General features: G+C 38.3%; 1 protein-coding gene across 4 annotated transcripts in view; it reads right to left on the reverse strand.

Moving 5' to 3' along the window:
* Positions 1-20,364, reverse strand: part of LOC135199022 (BTB/POZ domain-containing protein 3-like) — a 29,053-nt gene extending 8,689 nt beyond the window's left edge. Inside the window, exons 1-6 of one of the 4 annotated variants that reach the window (XM_064226952.1) lie at positions 19,869-19,995; positions 15,634-15,784; positions 12,729-12,962; positions 8,511-8,606; positions 8,000-8,133; positions 7,112-7,501 (exon numbers count right to left, since the gene is read on the reverse strand). In XM_064226952.1, the coding sequence (XP_064083022.1) occupies positions 7,112-7,501; positions 8,000-8,133; positions 8,511-8,606; positions 12,729-12,962; positions 15,634-15,774 (995 nt within the window). In that variant the 5' untranslated portion in view covers positions 15,775-15,784; positions 19,869-19,995. Of the gene's footprint in view, positions 1-7,111; positions 7,502-7,999; positions 8,134-8,510; positions 8,607-12,728; positions 12,963-15,633; positions 15,785-19,259; positions 19,653-19,781; positions 19,841-19,868 lie in introns of those variants that run through there. The other 3 variants (XM_064226940.1, XM_064226959.1, XM_064226947.1) reach the window with 3 other exon arrangements.
* Positions 20,365-20,714: the final 350 nt, after the last annotated feature.

Here is a 20,714-nt window from a genome sequence, read left to right on the forward strand (position 1 = left end):
TTAGGAAATCAAACAGCCCTTATAATTTTCCGTTAATAGTAGTACCGAAAAAAGATCGAACTTGGCGGAAATGCGTCGATTTTCGTCGCTTCAATGAGGAAACAATCCCTGACCGATTCCCAGTGCCATGTACTGACGATATTCTATCTCTACTAGGTCAGAACAAATATTTTACCAGTTTGGACTTACTAAAAGGCTTCCATCAGATTCCGTTGGAAGAAGAGAGTATCCCATACACTGCCTTCAGCACAGCCAGGGGACATTATGAATTTTTGCGTATGCCTTTTGGTTTACGTTGTGCTCCTATAACTTTTACTAGAATGATAAACATTGTGTTTGGAGACTTGTTAGGACATATCCTACATGCCTATATGGACGACCTAGTAATCTTTTCTAATACCTTAGAAGAACATTTACGTAAATTAGAGTTAGTGCTACAAAGACTAAGGCAGCATAACCTAAGGGTAAAGATAAGTAAGTGTGAATTTTTTAAAACAGAACTAGTCTATTTAGGTTTCACGGTGTCTAGTCAAGGTCTTAAAGTAGTCCATGATAAGGTATCGGCTATCCGTAACTTCCCGATACCTACAAACGTCAAGGGAATACAGCAATCTCTAGGGTGTAGCGGGTATTATAGGAGGTTCATTAGGAACTACTCCATCATAGCCGCTCCCCTAACCGATCTTATAAAGAAGGGCGTAGATTTCATATGGTCTGAAAAACATCAACAGGCGTTCGATAAATTGAAAGATGAACTGTGTAGTTCTCCTATCTTGAAATTTCCTGACTTCGGTAAGGAATTCTTTATTACAATGGATGCCTCAGACCTAGGAGTAGGTGGTGTATTGCTTCAACAATATGATAAACAGTTTTTCCCTATAGCTTTTTATTCACGTAAACTGAGACCTTCCGAAAGTAAATATGCAGTAATAGACAAGGAAGGGCTCGCTATTGTTAATTCACTAGTGTATTTTAAGTTCATAATATACGGTTATCCCATCAAGGTTCTCACTGATCATAAGCCCCTAACCGACTTCTTTAAAGGCTTTAGTCACAGCCCTAAGCGAACTCGGTGGCACATGATCATCCAAGACTTTGGCGCGAGGATCGGGTATTTACCTGGGAAAGCAAATATCATTGCTGACGCATTATCACGCAACCCCTCTTCATCTTGTACAGGGCCATTAGCTGAATTAATAGATATCTCAACCTCCACGCCCATTGTTAAAACTATATCTGAACAGGAAGATCTGGGCTGGAGTGCTGAACTATTACAGACGGAACAAAGAAAAGATCAGCAAATAGAAAAAATCATAAATGCGATAAACGGAAATCCGAAGGAAAAGGAATATATAAAGTATAAGCAGCAGAATTATATAATCAAAGATAATATCCTGTGTAGATTCGTGACGAGAAAAACCCGCAACACACCACAGTTGAATAACAACCAGGTGGTAGTACCTATCTCACTCATACCCACTGTCTTAAAATGGTTGCATGAAAATCCACTGCATGGACACCCGGGTTTTTCCATAATGTCACAGAAAGCCAAATCTTTATTTTATGGGCATACGATGCTTACAGATATAAAAAAGCACATAGCTAATTGTCGCACTTGTCAAGAATACAAAGGGCACACGAAGACACCTGTCAGCCTAGGGGCTTACCCCGTGCCAAATCAACCCTTTGAAAGAGTACACTTAGATTTATTAACAGGATTTAACGAGTCAGACAGAGGAAATAAGCACCTCCTAGTAATCATAGATGCCTTGACTCGATATACAGAACTGATAGCGCTTAAAACAAAAACCGCAGTCGAGTGCGCTAGAAAATTTTAAGAGTGCTACATTTGTAAACATGGAATTCCACACACAATCATATCTGACTCTGGCGGGGAGTTCAATAATCGTTTCCTTAACTCCTTGTGCGAATTCCTTTGCATAAAGAAAATCAATACCATGATCTATCACTCAGAGTCTAATGGGCTAGTGGAAAGGGTAAATCGTAAGGTTTTAAACATTTTAAGGGTCACCTTAGGGGGGGCAGACCCCAACTGGGACATTGCCATACCTGTGGTACTAAGCACACTTAATCACTCATATCATGTGTCTATTAAAATGACACCGCACGAGGCACTGTACGGTATCCCAGCTAGAACACCTTTCCATGTATTAACGCCAACAACCAATTTATCAAATCCTCTAAAGGATGTTATGGGTGCAAGCATAAGTCGATATAATATACTTCGTAAGAATCTAGAAGAAGCACAAATTATAATGAAAAGAAATCATGATAAAATAGCTAAGCCAACTAGAACATATGCCGTGGGCGATAAGGTATACATACAAGTATACGTACGTAAAGGACTAAATTACAAACTGACACCTAAGTTTGAAGGCCCGTTTAACATTTTAGAAACATTAACGGCCAATAGATTTAGGGTTCAAAATGTATCCCAACCCACTGATATGAGAATAGTTCCATTGGCACATATCAGAATCTAAAGAAAGGTAGATGGAGTGAGGGAAAAATGGTTGTATTTATGAAACTTGTATAATAATTTATATATATATATATATATATATATAATATATATATCATATTTGTATGTAAACATATTCTTTAACATGAGTTATTACATATATTTTACTCATTGCAGGTTCCAAAATGAATCTGTTATTGTTGGGAGTGATACTGTTTGTTCAGACATCTTTGTTGTATGGAAAGAGCGCTAAGACGAAAGAAATAGAATTTAATCATGGCTCGATTATCGAAAGAACCCAGGACATTTTTATTGTATCGAGTAATATAGTCATAGAAGTGTTTATGCAAGCTATCTTTTTGCCTGAAGATGACGTCCTTAACCCTAAAATAATGACCTGTTGAGGTTTGCTGTTTCGTTGAGGGACATGCACGAACGTCATTTTCATGCTAACTCAGAGATTTCGCTAGCTCAAATCCTAAGCGTCGCGGAAATGTTATCTTACGACGTGCAAAATAAAACCGCTGAGGCAGAGAAACTTGCTCGGGACTTGCTGATGTGGTCTGTGCGGCACAATACTCTCGAACGTCGCAACCCGCTTATTTTTGCTGGACTAAACATCTTGGGATCTGTTGCGAGTCTAGGCTTAGGAATTTCAAATCGCCTTAAGATAAATAATCAAAATAAAAGAATTGAGTTTTTGCAACACAAAACCGAATTAGCTTTGTCCGAACTTCGCAGCCAGTTATCCTCAATCAATCAAATAATGAGTTTGGTGAACGAACATTCTAGTAATATCGATCAGATTATGGAAGTTCAACACTTGCTGGCTACGTTAGCTTATTATAGTTCGAAAATAGATCATATCCGTATCAAAATATCACATTTTATTGAGAAATCAAAGGACTATGTAGAAGCTATTACGTTAGCAACAAAAGGTGTGTTATCTCCACACCTTATGCCTATTAAGGATCTGACTTTAACTTTAGAGAACGGACGGGAGAAACTAGGTTATATTCCTTTATTAGACGCCCATAAAGTAGAGTTTTATTATAGCCTAATATCAGTCAGCGTTGAAAATTATAGGATTATGATCACTATTCCTTTTGATTCTTCCGATGCTTGGCAATCATACAAAATAGCACCGTTTCCAACTTTCATGACAAATAACTCAAGTCCAGTAATATCCAATTTGACGGGACATGTTCTGATTTCTCCTGATAGGAAATCATTTACAGTCATTAAAGACTTAGATAAACTCACTCACTGTTCAGAAGCCATGAATAATAAAGTTTGTACAGCTGACTCTTTTGAATTCTATCCTATATCAATGGATTCATGTGAGTTAGGCATAGTGCTAAACGGCTCTCTCTCTCATACACGCGAAGGTTGTCTGAAGAAACTTTATCCCTTTTACAGTAATAAGTTCAATTACAGAATGAATAATGGCTCCTGGATCCGATACGACAAAGACGGTTTCCAAGTCGAATGCCCGGATGGGACCACCGCCCATTCCCAAGTCTTTGTAGCAGCTGATGGCTGTACGGGGACATCTACAAACTACACCGTCAGGGGGTCAACACGATAATACGTGAGAAGACGTATTTTGCGAACTATACCTGGGCGACTACAATTATCCCATCACTACATCTCCCATACAACGCGCGGGTGGCTCATCGTTTGACGCAACTGGCTGAGATGGACGACGCGTTACCGACTTATGCAGGAGGAGAAAATCTTCGTTACTACGTGCTGCTGGCCGTGTTTAGCGTGACGGCAATAATGGTTATCGCCGTTAACATCTTTGCTTGGCGTAGGCTGAGGCGTACACAGAAGGATCTTCAAGGAAACGTGTTGCCGCGTCCAGATGACGTACTTGTTGCGTTAAAAGCGTATACATTCAGGGCCGTCTGAAACTGGCCATTTCATTTGGTGCCTAGGAAAATTGTCTGGAATTGTGTTGTGTGTGAAAAGCGGTCTGTACGCTGGCAATATGTAGGACAAGAAAGACTCAAGCCTTTGCATTTGAACAGTTAAAGTATCTCTCGGGCACCTAATAAAATATTGTAGCCCAATATATATATATTAATATACTCCTAAAAGTATTTTTCGGGCACCTAATAAATTATACCAGCCCTATGTATTAATCTGTGCACACTTATACTATTATACCATTGTACAATTATATTTAACAATTATCCATGATCATGTTTGTGATTTACCAGTAACCGCTATTCTTAATCAGGTTACCTATTACCACAATCTACCAGTAACCGCTATTCTTAATCAGGTTACCTATTACCATAATCTTCATGAATACATGTTAACATTTTGATTTTTACCTTTTGATTTTTTTTGGTACCCAATAATCATTATTATCAAACATGGATCTATATTTTCCATGCATTTATCTTTGTTTATGAATATGTCCAAAAAGGGGGTGTAACAGAACCTTTTTATGCATTTAATCACTTGTTATGATTATATCTAAATATATGTTACGAGCACACTCCTAAGAAACCATGTTTAAAGTAACTCTTGTTATTCAAGGCTTGAATGGTAGCTGTCCGAGCCTAATGTAATAAATACATGTTTAGGAACAGATAATTACATATCTGTAAATAGAATCCATGACCTGAGGGGTCATTGGCGAATTAGGAGCGTCCTACGTGACCAAGACAAATCTAGATCACGCTATGCAATGCCTGCAGTAGCCTGGTTTAAGTTTGTTTGAAAACATCATCGTTTTACATCTTTGTCAACTATTCATAACACCTTCCATGGGAAGCAGTTGACCTGTTAACCTGCGCCGGAAACTTGTAACTTCCGAGCCGGCGGACTACGTATGTTTTTTATGGTAATCGCTGAGATAGCTAATGTATCGCTATCAACGTGATGCTCTAACAATGCAGTTCATTTCTAGTGATCAAACGGAACGGTCTCCTGACCGAACTGTCTCTCTTGTTATGGAGTTCAGAAATAGAGTTGTTGTACTGTTATCAACTTATCCGTTTGAATCATCTCCTTTATTCTAAGAAGAGCCACTCTACTGAGATACCACATAGGAGAGGAGAAAAGAAGGAACCAGTAATGCTTACGAAAGACAGTCGTAAGAAAAGACAACCAGTCTTTCGCGAAAGCGAAATGAACAACATATATATATATGTGTGTGTGTGTGTGTGTGCGCGTGCATGCATACATATATATACAGACATACATTTATTGATATAGTATATATATATATCATGGAACCTGTGGTTATTCAGCAACAGGACTAACGGCTTTACGTGACTTGCGAACCACGTTGAGAGTGAACCTCTATCACCAGAGGCGCTTATATATATTGCATACTAACATCATCCAAACGGTAGGACCTTATTATTGCTAATTACGAAGCGGGAGTTGTTTGAGGCAATTAGTTGCATCTCTCCAACCGTCAGCAGAGAGAGAGAGAGAGAGATTCGTTAATTCTATTCTGACTGATGTCGCAGCATTTGCTTGCAACTGAGCAGAACCTTCCCAGGATATATTTATTCCCCCCTTGGATGTCGACGCAGTAGAGCGAAAGAGACCGACTCTCCGTCGACCTTTAGGAAGAAACAAATGAAAAACGAACGACAGGTGAAAGATGAAGAAAGAGAAAGATGAATCTGATGAACGAATTCGTGGATGCATGATTGATTCGTTACACACTAACTTTTTTCTTCTCTGCACCACGTGGTGCACTGTAGGCATGAGTAAAGGTTGCTTACAAGTTCCTTTCGGGCCCTAGATGCGTCTGCTTTTTATCTTTCTATTCTATTGCAACTCCTTTCCCACCGCCTTACTTCAGTCTTGCTGTCCAACCTCTCTGACGATGACCCCCTGTGCTTTACCTCCTTTATATTTTGGGTCTCTTTATCATGCTGTCCAGCCTCTCTGACTATGACCCCTTGTACTTTATCTCCTTAATATTCTGGGTCTCTTTATAATGCTGTTCAACCTCTCTGACTCGCTCTTCTCACTAGCGCTCATCGTCAGAAAGTGGCCCAGTGGCTAGCTTGACTGCCTAAATGTCATCAAATCAAATGAGGTCAAATCGGGTCTCATACCGAGATTACCCGGAGTCCTGCCGGCCACCTGAGGTCTGTTGCAAGTTGCAGACGCCCTTCCTGACACCAACCCTTAGCATGGATGGGAATAAATTACTAGAGCACCAAAAAGCTAATGGTAAATCTGCGTCACCATGCATAACTTCACTGATGTTTAAATTTCCATATGTGAGAGCTACATTTCTCTGTCGCTGTTCATGGTACAATGATCCATTACCACATCGTGATAATGACAAAACAATTGAATAAACACCGCTGGAAGACAATAGCATTGGTTCTTTCAGAATGGCAGAAACATTGGTATGACGTCAAATTTGGTATATAACTACATCCACTTTTCTCAGTGTATACCCTGAGGAGTTTCGTATTACTAAATGTTCTTCATTGATCCCATGCATGAAATAGTTATGGGGATCACCCCTGTGAAAGGCATTGTACCTATTAAACAAGTTATAGACTTTAGTCGGATAAGTGATTTCAAAACGACCCACAAAAATATCCTTGTTAACTCTAACACAAATTACAAGATCGTACTCACAGGCAGAAGGTTTCTGGAAAGGCAAGTTCCCCATAAAGATCATCTAGGGCAGCGAATGGTTCTTCCTCGATTAACTTCGATCCACGTTTAATCATGGTGGGGTTTTCACCAATATTGTTCCCCCTTCCAAGAGAGATTTGGTAGGAGAGCCTAGTCTTTCTGTTGGGACTGCAAATGGCAGGCAGTGTGATATTTAGAACACGCTTGATGTTCATCATGATGGCGTTGCTCTCCTCTGGTGTCAGCACCCCAGACGGCATCACGTGTTCCACGAAGTCGTCCAGAGTCATTGTCAGGAACCGGATGTGCGGCAGCAACGTTTCGATCTCCTGACGAAGGCCTTTGGGGCACTTAGCGGATGTTGAGGAGTTGCCTGATTGTAATGTTCCCCTGGGAGATATATAATACAAAATGGGAGCTTATACGGCATACTACAGTTCAAGTAAAAAATTAAAGTAAGTACTTGAATGTCGTTAACCCAATGATAAATCAAAACCAACAACTACGTAGTGCGAACATCAGAAGAGAGAGTCAGTCTGTTTACTTGGTTTCTAATGTTTTCAGATTTTCTTCCTTTACTTTGTATGAATACACTGCTTCTCTTGTGCTGCGCAAATGTTTGCTTTATCACATGTATGAAATAAATCTAAAAAACTTAAAATTTGACGTTGCCTTCAACTAAGAAATTCTCTAACAAAAAAATTATAGAAGTTCACAATGTAAGTAGTTCCAAGATTTTTGTGTCTTCAGTCTATTCCCAATAGAGGATTAAAAGTAATAAGCTTCAGCAACCTACTAAAAGACATCGCGAATTCCATATTAATACTGAAAATACAGTATACAAAAACGCCTTTAGGAAGTTATCAAAGTATCTACACCTCAAATTACCATTGCAAGAGTCCTTCAAAAACAGCAACTTCTGATTGGACAGGCAGTTCCTGCTGCAGAAGATCCTCCATGCACTGCACTGTGAGTTGGCCAACGCCTGGTGAAGACAGGATCTCGCGCGACTCACTCACAACCTAAGACATGCACAGAGCACTAGAAGTTCTGCAAGTGTATTGGTTGAATATTCACATATCTACCTGAGCCAAAGAGTAATGTATCATGCATGCAGTCATACATGGAATTAATTTGCAATATATTTCGAAGGCATTCAGTCATAAATGAATTTACAATATTGATCAAACACACAAGTCTAAAAAATACGATAAATAATTTTATCCATCAATGAATAACGATGTAATGAATTATTTTTTGGCTTTGCTAGGATGGTTATTTGTTAAAAAGCAGCTAAAATTATGATTTGCTTTAAAGTTACTTTCGACTTAAAACACCCTAGCAGAGCCATTGAAACATTATGTAAAAATAACGAGAAGTAACTGTTCTATCAACTTACTTTCCTACACTTCTGCTTCAGCTCCGAGTCCTCATACAGAAACGACATTTCATACACCAAGGCCAAGTTGTTCAGGTCTACGCGGGACTGTAGATACTGTTGGGATAAACAGGACCGGTTAACTTTAATGAAATTTAGGTTATAAAGCCAAGAACTCGGGCACTTTCTGCCATTCAGTGCTGAAGACAGTGAAACGAAGGAATTGGAGTAGTTGGACAGCTAGGTAAGAGGTCCAGAAAATAATGCAGACGAGGCACAAGGATCTAAGGGTGGAGCTCAGATAAAGGCCAACAGCTGCAACGAAGAATTGCTCAAGTTAAAGAGACGTTTGACAGCAAGACTGAAGAAAGGAAGTTGATACGAAGGTAAACTAATTTTACTTGTCAAGTGGGTGCAGCTAATGCTAACAGTACATCACTTGCATTGCACTGACAGCCCACCCCTTTGTGGGATGCCCAGGACTGATAAGATGACAATGAAAAATCTGTATATCTCACTCATTCTGTTGAAATGGTGATGATTATGGTACAAAAACTTGAATTGTTGATGATTATATTAAAAAAAAACTCCAGCAACTTTCGTTACAATACAACCTTACACAAGCCTATCCTCAATTTCTTCAACCTGATACGTCTATGTACTTAACATAAACTTCCATCTGCCAAACAGATATATCTGCATTTGTTGTTCCATCTAACTGGCTGTCATTTATCCTCATAGAATAGAATAGAATATAGAATTTAGGCCAAGTAATGGGACCTATGAGGTCATTCAGGGCTGGTATATTACCCTCAGAATCATACTCTCCCATTATATATGGTCAAAGACCCTCCAAACTCTCTAGATACTGCATATCCTTTCCCTGTCCCAGCCAGTGCTGTGTCACTCCACTCGCACATACATCTCATGTCCTCTGACTTCTTGCCTTTCTCAGTCCACAAATAAATTTTAAGTAAACATTACTGGGACACAAAAGCACTGGTTTTTCTAAAATGGCAGAAATACTGAAATGACGTCCATTGGGGCTTTCCACCACACCCATTTCTCTTAGTATTTTTAAGCAAGCTTTCTCAGTTTCAAGTATGCCATGTATAACTTTTCCCTTTCAATTAAAGTTTTTCAGATAACCATTCGATAATACAGCCTCCACACCCACCCTAGTTTAGCCTACCACTTCGTTATTTTACACTAATCATTCATGATACACATTTACTGGTATAACTATACTCTGTTTTTTTTCCATCTGCACACCCGCTTGTGGTGGTTGCGCATGGTAACACTGCGTCCAGGGCTTTAATAGTTGCAGTATGTGTAAGTGTTAGTTAAATAAAAGGATATAAGTTTTAGTTGAATAAAAGGATATCTTGGTGTACATTTGCAACTGAAAAGTGTTTTAATAATTTACTGTATGCGAATTACACTGTTAATATTCAAAATAGGATATTATTATAATCGTTGAATGTAAGCTGAATGTAACTATCTAAAGCCAGGGACGCAGTGTTATCATACAAAAACACCACAGGCGGGTGGACAGATGGAAAAAAAACCGAGTATAGTCATGAAAGGCCATCAAAATCCTTGCTTTCTATTTAACCATTAACCATTACCCTTGCAAAAAGGGTTACTTAACCTCTAAACCATTTCTTCCAAACATTCCCTCACCACACAGACCTTTCACGTCTAGGTTTACTGCTCGTCAGTGTTTCACGTTTACTTATGGCCAAATTTATGCTAAACCTTTCCGCTTATGCGTCATTCAGCTCTGCCTTTTTCCTGTCCTCATTCAAAACTTGGGATCTATCCTAGATTGTGACAGGCAACAACGCGCCGACCGCCCCCACAAGGGGATTTTGGGGGTTATGTTTATGTTGTGAGCGGGAAGGGGAAGCGATTGGAAACTATGTAGGCACTTGTCAGGTTGGAACTGAGAGGCAAATAAAGTCAGTTTTTTATGTCTGCCTTTGATTTATCCTGCCACACTGGTCTACACGATCAACAGATCCATATGATACTTACAGCCTTTTGTTTATTGCTTTTACAGTCATCCTTAACGGCCTTTTACTAAACATGCCACAGAGGTGGATACATACACTAAGCCTTTCATTTTCTCATGCCACCATTTACTGTAGTTGTATGCCTTTTCGCTCTCTGATCCCGTGACTTATATGTACTGCAAAAAAAAAAAAAAAAAAAAAAAAAAACAAGAACAAGAACAAGAAGAAGAGAAGATTAATAAAAGTTACGAGTACCTAGTGCTTTCAAGTATTCAATATATACTTCCTCAGGTTACTGAGTATTAGAAACTTCGGTTCTGCACTAAGAGTCAATTCAACTCATTTTCACATGATAGCCGAGAGCTGAATTTGTAACAAGTTAAGCATATCTTAGTTGTACCAGACCACTGAGCTGATTAACAGCTCGCCTAGGGCTGGCCCGAAGGATTAAGTATTTTTACATGGCTAGGAACCTATTGGCCACCTAGCAACGGGACCTACACCATATTGTGGGATCCGAACCACATTATATCAAGAAATGAATTTCTATCACCAGAAATAAATTCCTCTGACTCTGCGTTGGCCGAGCCGAGAATCGAACTTCTTACCACCAGACTGGTAGATTTGTAACACGTGGCTGCTAATGATACCTTTCTCACATTTTTTTAATATACATTTTCAATTACTAAGCCACACATAACCATTTACAGTGATTCCACTTAACCTTGGAGGTATTCAACACTGAAAACGATTATATATGGATGCAGAGATGACAGATACTTATTTGTTTATCTGCCTCGATATATGAGAGTTAACATCTACTCTGCCGTGCATATTTCTGTTCGATTTTCAATGCTGCACTGAGAATCGAATCCATTCCACCTCCACAAAGGTATATATATATATATATATATATATATATATATATATATATATATATATATATAAGAAAATATATTTTGAATTAGTGACAAAACTATTATAAATCGCATATTACAAAAAGCACTGACTATCAAAGAAGAGATTACGTGACATTAATTCTTAGAGCAGAATATGAATCTTGACATATATATACAATATAATATAATATAATATAATATATATATATATATATATATATATATATATAGTATATATATATATATTATATTATATATATATATGTCAGATTCATATTCTGCACTTAAGAATTAATGTCACGTAATCTCTGCTTTGATAGTCAGTGCTGTTTGTAATATGCGATTTATAATAGTTTTGTCACTAATTCAATATATGTATATATATATATATATATATATATATATATATATATATATATATATATATATCTTTGTGGAGGTGGAATGGCTTCGATATATATATATATATATATATATATATATATATATTATATTATATTATATTGTATATATATGTCAGGATTCATATTCTGCTCTTAAGAATTAATATCACGTAATCTCTGCTTTGATAATCAGTGCAGTTTGTAATATGCGATTTATAATAGTTTTGTCACTAATTCAAAATATATTTTCTTATATATATATATATATATATATATATATATATATATATATATATATATATATATGTCAAGATTCATATTCTGCACTTAAGAATTAATATCACATAATCTCTGCTTTGATAGTGCTGTTTGTATTATATGATTTATAATAGTTTTGTCACTAATTCAAAATATATTTTCTATACCTTCACATACGGTGAAACCCCTTGATAAATGCATCTACTGAGGCCACGAATTGGGCCTATGCCTTTGTGAATTTGATATAGTGATGGAAGTGGCTTATCCATTAAGTTATCGTGGTACAGTAGGTAGATATAATTTGACCTCGGCTCTGCCGTTAAATCCAGGTTCTGTATGAAGCGCTAAAACCAGCCCATCTTCACTATGATAGCAGTACTACGTTTGTAAAACGTGGCTAAGTTACGATGGTTTAATCGGCAATTCACACAACCTTTCTGTGGCAAGAATGAATTGAGTATTAAAGGGACTTTGGCTTAAAGGAAGAACCACGGGCCTATGAAATTTCCGCCTTAGTTGCTTCTCACGCTTATGAAGAGGATTTATCCACAACGCACAACAACCAGGGCCCTACGTGCTTTAACCAACATGTCCAATCACACACATATGTGAGTTTCACTACACTGGTAGTTCATTTCAATACTCTGAATGTGAATTTCCAACAACACAAAATAAAAGACATACCTCAGAGCAAACAGAAAAAAGGGAACTCATCTGGTATTTGTTTGCAAGCTTGTACACCATGACTGCCATATCAACATTGGGCAGAGATGCGTTTCCTTTGTAAATGTATCCCATAAGAAATACAAATGCCTCTGGTGGATCATCAGGAAGTGTGAGGTCTGCTTTTTCTGCCATGGGACCGTAGAACATTGCTTCAAACACTGGTGAGCTCATGGCCAGTATGAGTCGATGGACCTTTTGCAAAGAGAACAAGGATTGAAAGATGAGCAATAACATATCAAAAGAAGTTTCAGTTTGATACTGAGGTCAAAATTCATCGGTTAATAACAAAAACACAATCATATTTGTTCCAGTGTGACATTGGTGTGCTTTTGATGACGTATGAAAATGTGTAAAGTGTGTTTAGAGTGACCGTATGGCCCAAGGATCACCCTTTCGAATCCCAAGGCCTTTTGTAGAGTCCAGACCCCTCCTGCCCCCTTCCTCTACCCTTATAATGACCCTTATACTATTAGCCCTCTTCCAAGTCTCACTTATTTTCAGAGTCCACATACAGGGTTAAATATGAGGAAAATATCAAACTTAATGACATTTTACGTATTCATTCCAAAAGCAAGTTGAAGTAGGTACAGCTAATATAGTTGGTTATTTATCACTTAAAAAGTGGGGGGAAAAAGATAATTTATTATCGAACTTCCAAAGCAAATACACCAAAAGAATTCAACTGACTTGTACATAATCATTTCTGCGCCTCAAATCATGCTGTAAGGGTAAATCAGTCGATGATGCAGATAAACTCGATTTCAACAAACATTTTATTACAACAAATACACAATAGGATACAATAGACAGTGTAACTTTATTATTATTATTATTATTATTATTATTATATATATCAAGACTGTTAACCCTGTTCGCAATTGACTAGAAATTCAAGTTTCCAAAGAACATAGCATTCACACGAAAAAAATGACAGAAGCCAGTAGGAAAGGAATTACAGAAAGAAGAGAGCCGTTATTTAAAAAGAAGAAAAAACAGATAATGAATTGATAAATGAATCGATAAAAATATAAGAAAATTGTTAAAATGAAAGTTGAATTGTTTGGTGGATTAATGCAATGCATCTTTGATTGAACTTTCTACCTAGAAGAGATAAATCTCTGAGAGGCAGACATTATCACTGAAGGGTAGTATTCAAGTAAAAATTAGACCTAAACTGATTTTACCATTCTTTAATAAAAATTAGACCTAAACTGATTTTCACATTCTTTTAATATAAGAGGCCTTACACACAATACCTAACACCTGTGCAGCATTTGCCGTGACTTGCATTAGAAGTTTCTCAGCCGTAAGATGTGAGGCAAAAGTTGCACCAAGCAGTACAGTCCACTTCAGACTCATTCAGCAGAATCCCGTCCACTTGAAGTGGATCAGGTGGAAAAATCAGTGTGAGATTTACTAAGCAATGATTTTGTTCACTCTAGTACCCTCACCGAACTACACTTCACTAATTCGCACCGTGTCATGACTGAGGCTAAGGGCAGCTTCATTTCTCATAAGTGGAGACTTTACTTCATCAGCAAGCGTTGCATCATCAACATACTGAACAATCTTGTTTTCAAGGCCAACAGTCATGTCACTTGTATACGCTCGAGGTCTTGGTTTGCTACTGCTCCCATTAACAGATACTGGCCGCCGCCTGTCTGTAAGAAAACCTTGAAGAAATCCTAGAACATATCCACCCACTCCAAGACTCTTAAGTTTGAAAATAAGTGCCTGCGATTTACATCGAAAGCAGCACTAAAATCTATTCGAATTACTCTAGTCTAAAGCCCTCATCAAGGTTCTCTTGCAAATTATATGCAAAGGAGCATTGCAGGTACCTGACTTGTTCCAAAATACATATCGACTATTAGCTAACAATCCTTTGGATTTCACATACTTATACAGTGGTTTACAAATAGGCAACTTGGAGAGCACAGGGAGAATAGATACTTGCCAAGTAGATACTGCATTCAGCAAATAAGCCACTTTTTGGATAAGCACAGTATTACTATGCTTGGACTTGTTGGCAAAGATACTACTACACCGACATAAGAATCTATAGATTATAGAATCTACTAATCTTCGGAAGCATCGCACCAGTAAATCTTTTTCAAAAGAGAGGGAAGACACCATCAGAACCTTCTCCACATCAGCTATCAAGATTTATCTATCTTACCATTCCTAGAGCAAAGTGCACACTTTGTAAGAGTAGGTTTTGGATGACAAGCATCAGGAACGAGTTCTTTCTCTGTGTGAAAAGTAGGCCTACATATTGTCCACGAAATGTGGCATTTCACTCATGAAATTATGTGACAGATCTAAAGACTATTTCTGAGCCATATATTTTGTGGTATCTTCAAGTTCAGCATCTTTGAGAAAAACACAAGAATTACGTTGACATGCCCTCAACTGCCATACTTCTCTGCTCTAGTCCGGTGACAATTCTTCTGTTGTACCAAATTTCAATAAATATTGGTAAAATTGTCACTAGGTCAGATGATTCATTATGGTTTGTCACTGCATGATCAAATTTGTTATGTGTCAGACACAAGTTTAGAGCTTTTAGCTGCCATTTTAAACATTGCCGCTTAAAGCCCCAAACTTTTTCATTTGTACAAATGTGTGCAAATGTTTGACACTGATGCTTGAATGTGTTCAGGCAATGCCGAAAAATAATATCACCAGGAACTGTGACCAAAGATTTAAAAGCAATTATTGAATTTCTGTTGCAATAATACACAAGTCGGCCAATTTCTTATTTGTATTTATACCACAAAGCACTCGCACAAAATATATGTACATATATATATATATATATATATATATATATATATATATAAAACACCTTTATTGCACATACCTTCAGAGATAACTCGTCATTGGGAAAGGTGATGGTGAGATCGGATAATTCGGCATTGTCATACATAGATGATAGTCTCGCTAACGGATGACTCAAACCCTCCTGCCAGGGGGCGGGGGTCTCCTTCGGGGTAACAGACATTTGAGCTTCCCTGTGGAAAGTGTAGCACCTATTATTAATATTCACACTAAACCATGGACCTTACTGATGACAATAATATGATCACTATTATTTCAGCAACTTACCGCTGGGATACTACTTCAAACAGAGGGGTGGCGGTTGTGTGTGTGTGTGGGGGGGGGGTGGGGGGGGGGGGGGGGGGGGGCGCTCGGAATATTTGCTTTTCACTACGGTGGTAATGGGTTACCCAAATATTTACAGCGGACGGTATCAAATTCGTAGAAATAACTTCTTTAATTATATGAAAAACCATAGGTTACTTTACAATTTCGAAATGTGTCTATCCGAATACCCTTGGGCCACATTCATGTTTTCCTGTGGGAAATGTAACCCCTGTTAGTAATAGGATGGACTAAATTAATAGTACTATGATGAACATTATTAATAGTACAATATATGGATGGCATTGACTAATTACTATGATTGTCATTATTACTAGTTTACGGCCTTCAATAATACTATAATGATCACCAATATCATAGTCCGTGTTATTGCAAACCACTGCTGGAGTACTACATCAAAGAGAAGTAGGTGGGGAGTGCTTCTCACTTTGGTAAAACAAGGAGGTTGTAATGAGTTAAGCAAACATTTACAGTTGAAAATATCAAATTCTTCTGACTCTAAATCACAAATCATGAGAGGAAACCACAACATAACGGACTATAGTAGATTCACATCAGCTGTGTATTTGATGCCTAGGCCAGTCCCTTACGACGCTCTTTATTGGCTGTTATTAAGCCAATGACAGGGCTGGAAACTCTCAGTCTCTCGAGAGAGTTCATATAGGCAGGCTGTGCCTATGTAAACTCTCGTGAGAGACTGAGAGTTTCCAGCCCTGGGACTGGCTTATCAACAGGCAATTAGGAGCGTCATAAGGAACTGGCCTAGACATCAGAATCAGATGCACGGTTGATGTGAATCGACTATAGTCATCTTGTCAGGCAAAAAGAAGAAAAAAGTACTGTTATGGAAAAATGTGTGTGAAATTATGTGATTACCTTTTCTTGAGCGCTAAAGTTCTAACTGGAGTACAGTATGGATAGTTGCTTAACGGAATGTGTTGCTGGACATTGTAAAATTAATGCTTATAAAGTATCACTTAGTGTATCTGGTAACTAGGTAATAAGAAATTCTGAGATGTGTGGTTACATAGAGAGGAATTGTATGCATATGTGCACTATACATGTAGTTCAGAACGATTCGCATACGAATTTTAATAAGGTGTAGTGTTTCAGTGTTTGAGAACATGCACTGAATCGCTAACACTGTCAATTAAAAAAAAATCATATAATAAAACTAGATTTCATGATAATACTGATAAAACTGTTTCATTTACTTTATCCAGTTACAAAGCAAGTTCATTTATCATCTTATCGTATAAAACAAACATTGCGATCATGGGCCATTTGCATTCTGGTAATGTTTACATTCTCAAAACCATCAGCTGACGGAGTTTTACGGACATCATTACTATTAGCTGCTAAATGAACCACAATACTGTTAGCTGTTAAATGAACCATAATTAGGATTTTTTTCTTTTGCAAATTAATAAACATTGGTTAAAAATTGCTGCTTCGCTTTAGTTATACGAAATAATTTTCACAGATGTAATACTGTGATTTCGTCAGTTTCGGATGTTGCTCTCTCCCAGCTAAAACGTTGCGTTGCGCAGCCCGCACTTAATTCGTTTCCTCAGCGGCAGTTAACAGTTTTGAAGAAAGAATTTATTTTGCTAGCATTTTTACTTATGGAAGTCACCATACAGAATTAGCAGGGTTTTAACAAATTAACTGTAACGCAACTCTATGTAAATGTGCACAAGTTACGACGGCAACTAACATCGGCAAACAGCTGTTTCATGTTAGTGCTAGTTGCTGTTTGTTTGTTTGCATGGCGTTTTTACTTTACATGGAACCAACGGTTATTCAGCAACGGGACCAACGGCTTTACATGACTTCCGAACCACGTCGAGTGTGAACTTCTATCACCAGAAATACACATCTCTGACCCCTCAATGGAATGCCCGAGAATTGAACTCGCGGCCACCGAGGTGGCAGGCCAATACCATACCGATCACGCCACTGAGGCGGTTGTGCTTCCTGTTTCTGCTTGCGTTTGGCTTAGTTACTGGAAATGGTAATGAATTATTTGAAAAGCAACAAGTCTGGTAACCAAGGATGAATGCATGACGATTCACATTACGCTAAATTTCCACTTTTCATGTGTTTGCCTTTGCCTCTCTTATTTATATTCATTTTGCAATAATAAAATAATTTACACACCGGAAGGACAAGCAAATATACAGTAACTGCGTAGTTTCCTTAGCGTCATGTATCAAGTGTATGTACACATACACAAATTGGAACTACTATATATTACAGCATTACGGAGACAGTACTGTATTGCGTAGCATTGCATGAATGTCAGTAAAATACTGAGAGAGGCACTACGCAGTGTTCTGTATTAAGGTGGGTAAACACGTGAGAGCCGAACCTTGTATGTGTAACTGAGTTACGCATATACGGTTACATGATGTCAAAATGTTGAGGACGAACCGTAACCACGTTAAGCACGTAACTTCATTTCAATCCACTGCGATCATCAGTCTGTCTCTGTCCGGGTTGTTCACCGACGATGGCCACCATGCAAGTAGCAGCTGCCGCGTATATTTACTTACATTATTTAACGAGGATGAAGCGAAATAAAAGAAGATGGCGGCAATCAAGGTTATATAATAGAAGGGTAGAATACAGTGGTCGGGAATTACTCGCTGACATGAGATCCCAAGAAGTTTCTGGCCACAGTAAAGACTGTTCTTCGTAATAACTAATAGATTGAAGGACCTCTTCCTCACTCCAATCAGCCATGGTTGACTTATACGTACTGACTGACCAAACTATGGGACTCTACTATGGACGGCCTTGTTCATAGTCGGTGTCAACAAGTCAGCAACCTCTGTTGATACGCGCGTAATACAGGTCCCGTCCACACATGCGTAACGTTCAAAGAGACCTCCCTTTGATTCGGGGCCAAAACCGACAATTGCCGGGACGGAGGGCGAACGGAGGCCTCGAACCTCGCGGGTTCGGGTTCAAGGAACCGTCCACACTTGCGTTTTTGTAACACAAGAATCGGTTACAATACAAGGTTCGGTTCGCACGTGTGTCGTTACAAGGGCGTTCTCGCTTTATCACAGCGTTATCATAGGCTGCCGTATTTCTGTGTTTTTTACACATCTCGTAATCGTAAGCATACCCAATAAGTAGGTAGAACTTGCAATCATCGGTTAACTTCTTGTTAAGTTTACTGTCCAGGGCTGTACTGTGGGTATTTATTGAAAAAAAGTAATTTTATAAATTATATATTTTATTTAATAACATATTACCAAATTAATAACAAAATACCTATTACGACAGAGGATCATTTTTTACGGAATTGCTGTTTACCAGACGATATAGCGAGTTGCTGCAGGTCAAAACTTCCTTCCACCCCCTTCACGTTCGCTTGATGAAGTGTCACTGCGTTCCTTATCGATTGAATACTTCGTTTCTTAGGAGAGCGGTCGAAGAAACTGTAACAGCCGCCGGTTGCCACAGCGGCTAACGATTAAGCGTTTATCACAAAGCAACGGAAGTGTCACATGGCGCAAGTACAATCTAAGTACGATTCAACTAGAAGCCCAAATCTCTCAGCCGCTATTATACATAGTGACATTTGCGAACTATACTGTAGAATTATACTGTATGTATGTATATTTATATACACGCACATGTATATATGCGTAAGCTGTTACGATCGACCATTTCTACCTTGAATTGACGGAAAATATTCCAGGTAGCCTCTCATTAACCACCAAATCTATGAACGACATTTATGAAAACAATTTGCGTTTCTCAAATTGGACACCAATCAAGCCACTGAAATAGAATAACTGGAGAGGGGAAATCCAACATAGGACGCATACATACCTCGACGGTTCTTGACAAACACGCATAATACTTGTTTAAACAGACTGCTTACGTCTATAAACTTAAGACAATAAAAGGGCTACTTACGATAAACGGGACTCGACGGAAAGATGGCTTCAAATGGATTTCCCAAGGAGTGATATTGCAGGAGCTACGATTGTGGATATGAAGAGGTTTTGACAGCACGGGCACGAGCGACGACGTCTTAGTCACGTCTATGTGCAACCTTGCCCGCTTTCCGAGTAATCGTATCATAGCAACTATTAGCAAGACCAGAAATGTCCAGTTGCGTGTAGTTATCAGTTACCCTTACTCGTACGGAACCTGTCAGCTTTGTAAAATATACACGCTAAATATATTTGAATGTCAGCCCGAACGGTAGGATAATCAAATTATATTTGATAGCAATTGGTAAATTTAAGTCAGCTTTGATAGAATTCTGCTTGTAATGCTGTTAAAACTGTCAACAATTGTTCATTTTTTCTTATAAAAGATAAAAGAAAAAATTGCATACGTTCTAAGCACTGAAAACTGTAGGTAGGAAAGACGAACGATTATCCTGACGTTTAGTACAATGTGGAGACGAACCACAGTATGAATTACACAGTCGATTCTGTTGTCATGATACTTAGCCTCCGTAAATTTTTTCTTTTTCTTTTTGATATTATATCATGATGATGTTATTTATTTATTTATTTATTTATTTTTGTTTTTTGAATAATAATTGACGGAGAAATTGTGAAATGAATGCGAGAATCATGTGAGCTCTTCAGATGAGTAAGCGAGCTGCGTAGGATGTGACGTAGTTGCCTCCGCTTATTGGTCCGTCTCCGTCCATCGATGCGAGAGGCAGCTGTGTCCCATACGCGATCGTTCTTTTGTTGTTTTTGATTAAGCTGACTTTGTGTTAGCACGGGCTCTTGCTCACCGAGC

The sequence above is a fragment of the Macrobrachium nipponense genome, chromosome 23 (genome assembly GCF_015104395.2).
Source record: "Macrobrachium nipponense isolate FS-2020 chromosome 23, ASM1510439v2, whole genome shotgun sequence".
Classification (NCBI taxonomy): domain Eukaryota; kingdom Metazoa; phylum Arthropoda; class Malacostraca; order Decapoda; family Palaemonidae; genus Macrobrachium; species Macrobrachium nipponense.